The sequence below is a fragment of the Thalassophryne amazonica genome, chromosome 6 (genome assembly GCF_902500255.1).
Source record: "Thalassophryne amazonica chromosome 6, fThaAma1.1, whole genome shotgun sequence".
Classification (NCBI taxonomy): Eukaryota; Metazoa; Chordata; class Actinopteri; order Batrachoidiformes; family Batrachoididae; genus Thalassophryne; species Thalassophryne amazonica.
The window spans coordinates 115,886,185-115,898,548 of NC_047108.1; the positions used below are offsets into that span (position 1 = coordinate 115,886,185).

The 12,364-nt window shown below is 41.6% G+C and overlaps 1 protein-coding gene across 1 annotated transcript in view; it reads right to left on the reverse strand.

Annotated features, from left to right (window-relative positions):
* LOC117512957 (forkhead box protein J3-like) overlaps positions 1 to 12,364 on the reverse strand; it is a 231,636-nt gene that overhangs the window by 132,925 nt on the left and 86,347 nt on the right. Inside the window, exon 3 of the mRNA XM_034173202.1 lies at positions 7,107 to 7,181. Within this exon, the coding sequence (XP_034029093.1) occupies positions 7,107 to 7,181 (75 nt within the window). The remainder of the gene's footprint in view (positions 1 to 7,106; positions 7,182 to 12,364) is intronic.

Here is a 12,364-nt window from a genome sequence, read left to right on the forward strand (position 1 = left end):
TATCTGTTAGCTGTTTAATCTGCGCAGTTAGATTGATCTAGATAACGATTTGTTTCACAGTGTAATCTTCACGTGCCTTAACTAAAGCACTCCCTCTGCTGAATCACCTCTAAATTATTTACACATTATTCACTTTGTGTGTTTTTAGGAATCCGCTAGCTTAGCGCAGCTACTAGCTCTTAGCCGGTTTAGCATGGCGGCTTCTCCTGTCTCTCCCGCACTTTTCTGCTCTGGGTGTGAAATGTTTAGTTATTCCTTGGCCTCCTTTAGCAGTAATGGTACTTGTAATAAGTGTAGCTTATTCGTAGCTTTGGAGGCCAGGCTGGGCGAATTGGAGACTCGGCTCTGCACTGTGGAAAATTCTACAGCTAGCCAGGCCCCTGTAGTCGGTGCGGACCAAGGTAGCTTAGCCGCCGTTAGTTCCCTTCCAGCAGATCCCGAGCAGCCGGGAAAGCAGTCCGACTGGGTGACTGTGAGGAGGAAGCGTAGCCCTAAACAGAAGCCCCGTGTACACCGCCAACCCGTTCACATTTCTAACCGTTTTTCCCCACTCGGCAACACACCCGCCGAGGATCAAACTCTGGTTATTGGCGACTCTGTTTTGAGAAATGTGAAGTTAGCGACACCAGCAATCATAGTCAATTGTCTTCCGGGGGCCAGAGCAGGCGACATTGAAGGAAATTTGAAACTGCTGGCTAAGGCTAAGCGTAAATTTGGTAAGATTGTAATTCACGTCGGCAGTAATGACACCCGGTTACGCCAATCGGAGGTCACTAAAATTAACATTGAATCGGTGTGTAACTTTGCAAAAACAATGTCAGACTCTGTAGTTTTCTCTGGGCCCCTCCCCAATCGGACTGGGAGTGACATGTTTAGCTGCATGTTCTCCCTGAATTGCTGGCTGTCTGAGTGGTGTCCAAAAAATGAGGTGGGCTTCATAGATAATTGGCAAAGCTTCTAGGGAAAACCTGGTCTTGTTAGGAGAGACGGCATCCATCCCACTTTGGATGGAGCAGCTCTCATTTCTAGAAATCTGGCCAATTTTGTTAAATCCTCCAAACCGTGACTATCCAGGGTTGGGACCAGGAAGCAGAGTTGTAGTCTTACACACCTCTCTGCAGCTTCTCTCCCCCTGCCATCCCCTCATTACCCCATCCCCGTAAAGACGGTGCCTGCTCCCAGACCACCAATAACCAGCAAAAATCTATTTAAGCATAAAAATTCAAAAAGAAAAAATAATATAGCACCTTCAACTGCACCACAGACTAAAACAGTTAAATGTGGTCTATTAAACATTAGGTCTCTCTCTTCTAAGTCCCTGTTAGTAAATGATATAATAATTGATCAACATATTGATTTATTCTGCCTTACAGAAACCTGGTTACAGCAGGATGAATATGTTAGTTTAAATGACTCAACACCCCCGAGTCACACTAACTGCCAGAACGCTCGTAGCACGGGCCGAGGTGGAGGATTAGCAGCAATCTTCCATTCCAGCTTATTAATTAATCAAAAACCCAGACAGAGCTTTAATTCATTTGAAAGCTTGACTCTTAGTCTTGTCCATCCAAATTGGAAGTCCCAAAAAACAGTTTTATTTGTTATTATCTATCATCCACCTGGTCGTTACTGTGAGTTTCTCTGTGAATTTTCAGACCTATATCTGACTTAGTGCTTAGCTCAGATAATTATAGTGGGCGATTTTAACATCCACACAGATGCTGAGAATGACAGCCTCAACACTGCATTTAATCTATTATTAGACTCAATTGGCTTTGCTCAAAATGTAAATGAGTCCACCCACCACTTTAATCATATCTTAGATCTTGTTCTGACTTATGGTATGGAAATTGAAGACTTAACAGTATTCCTTGAAAACTCCCTTCTGTCTGATCATTTCTTAATAACATTTACATTTACTCTGATGGACTACCCAGCAGTGGGGAATAAGTTTCATTACACTAGAAGTCTTTCAGAAAGCACTGTAACTAGGTTTAAGGATATGATTCCTTCTTTATGTTCTCTAATGCCATATACCAACACAGTGCAGAGTAGCTACCTAAACTCTGTGAGTGAGATAGAGTATCTCATCAATGGTTTTACATCCTCATTGAAGACAACTTTGGATGCTGTAGCTCCTCTGAAAAAGACAGTCTTAAATCAGAAGTGCCTGACTCCGTGGTATAACTCACAAACTTGCAGCTTAAAGCAGATAACCCATAAGTTGGAGAGGAAATGGCGTCTCACTAATTTAGAAGATCTTCACTTAGCCTGGAAAAAGAGTCTGTTGCTCTATAAAAAAGCCCTCCGTAAAGCTAGGACATCTTACTACTCATCACTAATTGAAGAAAATAAGAATAACCCCAGGTTTCTTTTCAGCACTGTAGCCAGGCTGACAAAGAGTCAGAGCTCTATTGAGCCGAGTATTCCTTTAACTTTAACTAGTAATATCTTCATGACTTTCTTTGCTAATAAAATTCTAACTATTAGAGAAAAAAATTACTCATAACCATCCCAAAGACATATCGTTATCTTTGGCTGCTTTCAGTGATGCTGGTATTTGGTTAGACTCTTTCTCTCCGATTGTTCTATCTGAGTTATTTTCATTAGTTACTTCATCCAAACCATCAACATGTCTATTAGACCCCATTCCTACCAGGCTACTCAAGGAAGCCCTACCATTAATTAATGCTTCGATCTTAAATATGATCAATCTATCTTTATTAGTTGGCTATGTACCACAGGCTTTTAAGGTGGCAGTAATTAAACCATTACTTAAAAAGCCATCACTTGACCCAGCTATCTTAGCTAATTATAGGCCAATCTCCAACCTTCCTTTTCTCTCAAAAATTCTTGAAAGGGTAGTTGTAAAACAGCTAACTGATCATCTGCAGAGGAATGGTCTATTTGAAGAGTTTCAGTCAGGTTTTAGAATCCATCATAGTACAGAAACAGCATTAGTGAAGGTTACAAATGATCTTCTTAAGGCCTCAGACAGTGGACTCATCTCTGTGCTTGTTCTGTTAGACGTCAGTGCTGCTTTTGATACTGTTGACCATAAAATTTTATTACAGAGATTAGAGCATGCCATAGGTATTAAAGGCACTGCGCTGCGGTGGTTTGAATAATACTTATCTAATAGATTACAATTTGTTCATGTAAATGGGGAATCTTCTTCACAGACTAAGGTTAATTATGGAGTTCCACAAGGTTCTGTGCTAGGACCAATTTTATTCACTTTATACATGTTTCCCTTAGGCAGTATTATTAGACAGCATTGCTTAAATTTTCATTGTTACGCAGATGACACCCAGCTTTATCTATCCATGAAGCCAGAGGACACACACCAATTAGCTAAACTGCAGGATTGTCTTTCAGACATAAAGACATGGATGACCTCTAATTTCCTGCTTTTAAACTCAGATAAAACTGAAGTTATTGTACTTGGCCCCACAAATCTTAGAAACATGGTGTCTAACCAGATCCTTACTCTGGATGGCATTACCCTGACCTCTAGTAATACTGTGAGAAATCTTGGAGTCATTTTTGATCAGGATATGTCATTCAATGCGCATATTAAACAAATATGTAGGACTGCTTTTTTGCATTTGCGCAATATCTCTAAAATTAGAAAGGTCTTGTCTCAGAGTGATGCTGAAAAACTAATTCATGCATTTATTTCCTCTAGGCTGGACTATTGTAATTCATTATTATCAGGTTGTCCTAAAAGTTCCCTGAAAAGCCTTCAGTTAATTCAAAATGCTGCAGCTAGAGTACTGACAGGGACTAGAAGGAGAGAGCATATCTCACCCATATTGGCCTCTCTTCATTGGCTTCCTGTTAATTCTAGAATAGAATTTAAAATTCTTCTTCTTACTTATAATGTTTTGAATAATCAGGTCCCATCTTATCTTAGGGACCTCATAGTACCATATCACCCCAACAGAGCGCTTCGCTCTCAGACTGCAGGCTTACTTGTAATTCCTAGGGTTTGTAAGAGTAGAATGGGAGGCAGAGCCTTCAGCTTTCAGGCTCCTCTCCTCTGGAACCAGCTCCCAATTCAGATCAGGGAGACAGACACCCTCTCTACTTTTAAGATTAGGCTTAAAACTTTCCTTTTTGCTAAAGCTTATAGTTAGGGCTGGATCAGGTGACCCTGAACCATCCCTTAGTTATGCTGCTATAGACTAGACTGCTGGGGGGTTCCCATGATGCACTGAGTGTTTCTTTCTCTTTTTGCTCTGTATGCACCACTCTGCATTTAATCATTAGTGATTGATCTCTGCTCTCTTCCACAGCATGTCTTTTTCCTGGTTCTCTCCCTCAGCCCCAACCAGTCCCAGCAGAAGACTGCCCCTCCCTGAGCCTGGTTTTGCTGGAGGTTTCTTCCTGTTAAAAGGGAGTTTTTCCTTTCCCACTGTCGCCAAGTGCTTGCTCACAGGGGGTCGTTTTGACCGTTGGGGTTTTTCCGTAATTATTGTATGGCCTTGCCTTACGATATAAAGCGCCTTGGGGCAGCTGTTTGTTGTGATTTGGCGCTATATAAATAAAATTGATTTCATTTGATTTGATTTTGTTGATTAATGCTGGCAAATTATACAGTATTTTTTGTCTTTCTGATGCCTGATTCTGTTTTTTCTCTGTTTAAGGTGCAGCTCCATCCAGAGATGGGAGTTGTGTTCGTGTTGGCGACCCTCCTGTCCTGTGCACCAACAGCAATTCTTGTATATTCGTCCGTGAATTGTTCTGTGAATTATTTCTGTAATCTATGTTTGTAGCATGGCCCAAGCAGAGGGTCACCCCTTTGAGTCTGGTCTGCTTAAGGTTTCTTCCTCAGAGGGAGTTTTTCCTTACCACTGTTGCTCTGGGGGTTAGTAAGGTTAGACCTTACCTGTGTGAAGCGCCTTGAGGCAATTCTGCTGTGATTTGGAGCTATATAAAGAAAATAAACTGAATTGAAATTGAATCAGAAAATTCATAGACTCTGGAGAATTTTCTACATGTAAGCGGCAAGGTTGAAAACCAACATTGAACATGACGGCGGCGTCATGATGCCGCACAACGCAACTCGAAGAGGACCCGGTGTGAAAGGGGCTTAACAAGGGTAATTGCTGATGTGTGACTGCATATGCTAATGCTAGCTGCGGTTGGTGATTTCTTTAAAACAGTTTAACAGTAGTCAAACATGCTGTGCTAGTAATTAGCGGTCATCATTTCTCTATGCTACTCTGGTTGGTACAAGTGCTTAGCAAGTTTTCCTCCCAAACAGAAAGTCACAGATTTTAGGTCACACTCGACTCATTCTCCACATACATCTGGAGCTGTGTCAAGAAGGACATCCGGTGTGGAATTTGAGCCTAATCAACATGTGTATTCATTAGTATTTTATGTATGTTATTATGTATATTAGATTTTTATTTTTTGTACTTTTTTATGGGTTGCATTTTCTCGTGTTTTAATCTTTTAATTATTTTGTTGTGTTTTCTGGGTTGTGTGAAGGGCCTTGAGGCGATTTTATCATGAACTGGCACTATATAAATTAACAAATTTGATTTGATTTTGAAATTTGTGAGTGTGGTGTGTGATTTTAAGTTCAATGTAAGTACATAATATAATTGTAAATACGTTAAAAATACATGGATGACACACAAAAGGGAAAACACTTATTTCCATTGACGTCCATTTAAAAGCCAGGAAGCAGGGAGTGGCCACCACAGCTCCCTGAGGTGAAGCAGTGATGTGAACCTTTGTATTTTTAGACTAGTGTTTACACTGATGTGCATCCCCTTGTGAATTTCCATTGTGGACCCGCTGGATGACGGCAGATCTGAATACTGCACCATGTAAATATAAAGGGCCTATACTTGACTTCAGACCAGATTTTTGGCCTATGGTACAATGGCTTTCTGCTTCTTCACAAAAGCAACGTACAGAGCTGTGTCTAACTAGACCTCATCATGTGTGTGTATATGTTACAAGAATTAGCAGCGTCAATTAGCTCAATCAAATCATCGTGTTGTTGTCCCCAACGTGTGCGCGCACACACACATGCAATCGGGTCGGTAGACTGTGTACGTCCTCAGCGCAGCAAAAAAAAAAAAGAATGTCAGAAATGAGTCCAGCTTTTCATTCTTTCTTCCTAACAGCCTCCAGACAGCACAGTGGATTTGTTTTGTGTGTGCGTGCACGCGCGTGTTGTCTGTGCGCGCGTGTATGTGCGTGCACGAGCACGTGTGCGCATACATGTGCATGCGCGAGCACATGTGTGCGTGCATGAAGACGTGCGCACATGCATGTGTGTGTGCGCAGAGTGCAATGGTACCAAACGTATGGAACCCAATTTGCACTCTAAATGGAACCAAGCTACACTCAAAATGCAATGCAACACAAATAGGATGAATTAATCCATGTCATGTGACATACAAAGCACCAATCAAATGACAAGGATGCACTCAGCTGTTATATAAAAATGAATATTATTGGAGGAAGCAGAGGTCCAGCATCCAGCCAGAAGGGGCGATAGTAAACTTTTGGCTTCACGTCTCTGTAGCTGACGTGTTGTCCATCTTATACACAGTGTGTGGCCATATCAGCAAAAAGAGTCCTCACAAGACCAGATGAACAGGAATATATTTGTGTGAGATAAATAGAGAGAGAAAGTGAGCGCCACGGCGGCTAATAAAGCATAACGGATGCATGAACAGTCTTGCATTTGAAGGAGTGTACCTACATATACTTATTATTCATTACTCCCTGTACCACATTATTACTTGGCAGAATCAATATCAGAAGAGCAGCACAAACAGAGAAAGCAACATTATGCATTCAGCACAGCCGGTTACACACTTACAAATTGCTGCTAAGTACAAAAAGTCTGCTTGTGTTGATTTGCGTGACAAACAAGGGAACCAGTGGCTATGTTTCTACGGCGCAGCGCCGTGCACACGCACATACAGCATGTGGGAGCATACTAAACATGCAAAAATTAATTGCCGTTGCCTTTTTTGTAAGACCGCTGAAATAGACTTTCATTTTCCTTGTGTGTGTTTCACCGTAATTCAAGCTGGAGCTTTTCAGTTGCATTACATTGTGGGGGAAATACTTACTTTTCCAGGGTCGTCTTTGGAGCGAGGCACTTTGAGAAAACACTTGTTCAAGGACAGGTTGTGTCGTATCGAATTCTGCAGGGAGAGAGGCACAGTGAAGGGAAGGGAAAGCAGGAGGAAAGAAGAAACAAAAGGAAATGGTTTACCATTTTTGAAGCATCTAACAAATCCTTACTTTGGGCCATAATGAGGAAAACTGACATTTTTGCAGTATTTTCCCATGTCGACGATCACTGTGTGTGCGTGCTCTGGATGAGAGTGAGAGATAAAAAAAAAAAAAAAACATTTCTCTCATGTGAATGCTGGACAACATCCAGACCGAATTCTCTGGACGAGGGCCTCAACTAAAGAGGATTTTAGCAATTAACTGATGATTCTAATAGTTATTTTTTATGTTTCTATTTATTATTTTTGGGTTACTCAATTATCCTGTGGTTAATTTACAGTAAAGTCTAACCATAACATACCAACTTTCTTTATGAAACGCTTTAACACAACCACTGCTGACACTAAAGTAGCGACTGATTGACTCCCACATAAAGTGAATTCCAGTAATCATAACGAGACAAAATAAAAACACGGATCACTGTATTTTAAAGTGCTGCCTGACCAAGAATTCTACCAGTAAGTTTCAACTTTAGTTTGTCATAAAAATTACTTATTTTACACATATTTAAAAACCCCAACATATTAATGGAAATTATGCCAAAAATTAAACAAGCAGTCATGGAAAAAATGTAAGAAAATGCTGCAAAGTATCAGTCTTTCTGGTAACTGTGTGGGAACAGAAGTTCATCCACTGTATCAGAGTCCAATTAATCATTTTCAAGTCAGGAAGCATCATAAATCAATCGCACAACGGAAAGGTTTATATCAACTCGTCTCTGGCCCTGTGATAGACCAGCGTCCTCTCCAGGGTGGACCTGCCTCTTGCCAAATTCAATCAATTCAATCAATTTTTTTATATAGCGCCAAATCACAACAAACAGTTGCCCCAAGGCGCTTTATATTGTAAGGCAAGGCCATACAATAATTATGTAAAACCCCAACGGTCAAAACGACCCCCTGTGAGCAAGCACTTGGCTACAGTGGGAAGGAAAAACTCCCTTTTAACAGGAAGAAACCTCCAGCAGAACCAGGCTCAGGGAGGGGCAGTCTTCTGCTGGGACTGGTTGGGGCTGAGGGAGAGAACCAGGAAAAAGACATGCTGTGGAGGGGAGCAGAGATCGATCACTAATGATTAAATGCAGAGTGGTGCATACAGAGCAAAAAGAGAAAGAAACAGTGCATCATGGGAACCCCCCAGCAGTCTACGTCTATAGCAGCATAACTAAGGGATGGTTCAGGGTCACCTGATCCAGCCCTAACTATAAGCTTTAGCAAAAAGGAAAGTTTTAAGCCTAATCTTAAAAGTAGAGAGGGTGTCTGTCTTCCTGATCTGAATTGGGAGCTGGTTCCACAGGAGAGGAGCCTGAAAGCTGAAAGCTCTGCCTCCCATTCTACTCTTACAAACCCTAGGAACTACAAGTAAGCCTGCAGTCTGAGAGCGAAGCGCTCTATTGGGGTGATATGGTACTACGAGGTCCCTAAGATAAGATGGGACCTGATTATTCAAAACCTTATAAGTAAGAAGAAGAATTTTAAATTCTATTCTAGAATTAACAGGAAGCCAATGAAGAGAGGCCAATATGGGTGAGATATGCTCTCTCCTGCTAGTCCCCGTCAGTACTCTAGCTGCAGCATTTTGAATTAACTGAAGGCTTTTTAGGGAACTTTTAGGACAACCTGATAATAATGAATTACAATAGTCCAGCCTAGAGGAAATAAATGCATGAATTAGTTTTTCAGCATCACTCTGAGACAAGACCTTTCTGATTTTAGAGATATTGCGTAAATGCAAAATGACTGCTGGGGCAAGATCCAGCAGCCCTGACTAGTTGAGTAGTAGAACAAGAGTCCTCAGGAGATGACATATAAGCCCCGGTCCACACAAACCAGCAATACAAAGTGTCGGGGGATCACCCAAGTACACGCTTATGCTAAACACGAATGAAACTGGTCAACTGGATCTTGAGATGGAAGGACAGACGGACTTGCATGTCAACTGCTATATCCCCCCCCCGGGGGGGATAAAAATAGAATATTAGTAGCATACCAGCTAGTGACAATTATGACTAGTCATCCCAACCTTAAAAAACATCCATCAGTGTTCCTCAAAACCCAGGACGATGGACACAAATGTCTTGCTTTGTCCACAACCCAAAGATACTCAGTTCACTGTCAGGCAGGAGGAAAGAAACTGGAAAATTTTCACATTTAGGAAGCTGAAATCAAAGAATTCAGACATTTAAAACAAAAAAAATAAGACTCAAAATGATTACTTGGTCAGCAAAATAGTTTATTACTTTAGTAGTTGCTTAATAATCAATTAACTCTTACAACTCTAGTTCAGACATTGCCAAGAAGAGTCCACACACGTAGCACACAACCGGACATAGTCCATATCAGATGTTCACACCCACAGGAAATACTCTGGTTTATTTGATAGCTGGTCACTATTTAGAACATGCAGCAAGGAGGACATGGTAAATGATAAATGGACTGCATTTATATAGCGCTTGTCTATCTGCATCAGGCACTTTGCAAACAATGCAATCATTCACCCCAATGTGAGGGTGCTGCCATACAAGGCGCTCACTACACACCGGATTAAGGACCTTGCCCAAGGGCCCTTAGTGATTTTCCAGTCAGACTGGGACTTGAACCAAGGATCCCCTGGTCTCAAGTCCAACGCTTAACCACTGGACCATCACCTCCCCTGATGACATGATGCAAAACCATGATGTAGAAATAACACTAGACTTTCCTTGATTTTGGCAATTTATGTCTTCGGCCTTTCCGGCAGAAGTACATTTGGACATCAGAGTTGTTCCTTTACACACGCAGCACACACCAGTAGGTTGTCTACGGCAGAGATGCCTACTCACCCATTGGAAGCACACCATTTGGTTTTGGCAAGGGGCAGAGCCTGTGTATAAGGATATGGCATCAAAAACACGCTACGGAAATTGCTTTCATCTTTCCTTGAATTTGATAATTTTGTCATTGCCAACTTTCCAGCAGAAGTTCTCGAATCTTGTTCTATCCCCAGTTCTGCATTTATGTGGGTATCTCCGCAAAAATGCCACTGTCTTCCCCTCTAAAATGTCAATACACCCACTCAATCACTGTGAATCCTCCAGATAACAATGTGCTCTATCAGTCATTACACAGACTACGTACAAAGGACCTGGCCAGTTAAAGTCCATTTAACGCCAGCTGCAACAGATTCAGACATTTGTGTTCTCCCCTAGAGCTCCTTCAGGTAATGTCTAGACAAGTTCAGGGTTGCTGTGCTCTCGTGAAAACAGCTAATAAAAGCAAGAGCGAGAGAGAGACCAGATCATTGTTTGCTAACCTGGAATGAACCCGTTCTCCCTTCAGGCTCCCATTCTCCACTCATCTGCTGCTGCTAATTAATACCACTGGGGAGCAGGAGGAACACAGAGGAATGGGAGCGGCTGCACCCATTTTCCAGGCGTGTCACTAGGGATGTGTATAAATATCAATTTTTCTCTTAATCTGGACTTGCAGCTGAATACCAAATCTCAAGATTCCAACAATGATGTCAGAATCAATGTTGTTTCTCAGTGAGTACTTGTAGAGTTGCGGTGCAATCCAGATCTGCAGATGGCTCTATGCCTGTTTAACTAAAACTACAATGGGGGAGAAAAAAAAAAAAATCAGTTCTGCAAATCTGGCACAACTAAGTTGATTTCAGGACCCATTATGGATGTTGGTCAAAGATGAACTGGGTTAAACCAAGAAGGCAGGTGTAAACTGTACAATACAGTGGCAACAACCTGTTGATCCAACTGAGGTGACATCAGCCAGACTTTCCAAAGGCTGCACAAAAAAAGTGCAAAATAAAATGTGTTTGAGAATGAACTAACAGGCAAGATTTCATCTCGTTCACCACAGCATTCAGAGACAGTCTGGAATTATGGTGCACGCTGCCAACACGCCAATGAAATGGCAGTGAAGTGGCACACCAGACATGATAATCTGTGATAAAGTTGTTGGCAGTCTTGTAAAATTGTGCCGTTTTCTTCTAGTGGACAATTTTACAACAAATAATTGTTCTTAAAGCTACACTGTGTTGAATTTAGTGTCATCTAGTGGTGAGGTATCAATCAATCAATTTTTCAATCAATTTTTTTTATATAGCGCCAAATCACAACAAACAGTTGCCCCAAGGCGCTTTATATTGTAAGGCAAGGCCATACAATAATTATGTAAAACCCCAACGGTCAAAACGACCCCCTGTGAGCAAGCACTTGGCTACAGTGGGAAGGAAAAACTCCCTTTTAACAGGAAGAAACCTCCAGCAGAACCAGGCTCAGGGAGGGGCAGTCTTCTGCTGGGACTGGTTGGGGCTGAGGGAGAGAACCAGGAAAAAGACATGCTGTGGAGGGGAGCAGAGATCGATCACTAATGATTAAATGCAGAGTGGTGCATACAGAGCAAAAAGAGAAAGAAACAGTGCATCATGGGAACCCCCCAGCAGTCTACGTCTATAGCAGCATAACTAAGGGATGGTTCAGGGTCACCTGATCCAGCCCTAACTATAAGCTTTAGCAAAAAGGAAAGTTTTAAGCCTAATCTTAAAAGTAGAGAGGGTGTCTGTCTCCCTGATCTGAATTGGGAGCTGGTTCCACAGGAGAGGAGCCTGAAAGCTGAAGGCTCTGCCTCCCATTCTACTCTTACAAACCCTAGGAACTACAAGTAAGCCTGCAGTCTGAGAGCGAAGCGCTCTATTGGGGTGATATGGTACTACGAGGTCCCTAAGATAAGATGGGACCTGATTATTCAAAACCTTATAAGTAAGAAGAAGAATTTTAAATTCTATTCTAGAATTAAAAGGAAGCCAATGAAGAGAGGCCAATATGGGTGAGATATGCTCTCTCCTTCTAGTCCCCGTCAGTACTCTAGCTGCAGCATTTTGAATTAACTGAAGGCTTTTTAGGGAACTTTTAGGACAACCTGATAATAATGAATTACAATAGTCCAGCCTAGAGGAAATAAATGCATGAATTAGTTTTTCAGCATCACTCTGAGACAAGACCTTTCTGATTTTAGAGATATTGCGTAAATGCAAAAAAGCAGTCCTACATATTTGTTTAATATGCACTTTGAATGACATATCCTGATCAAAAATG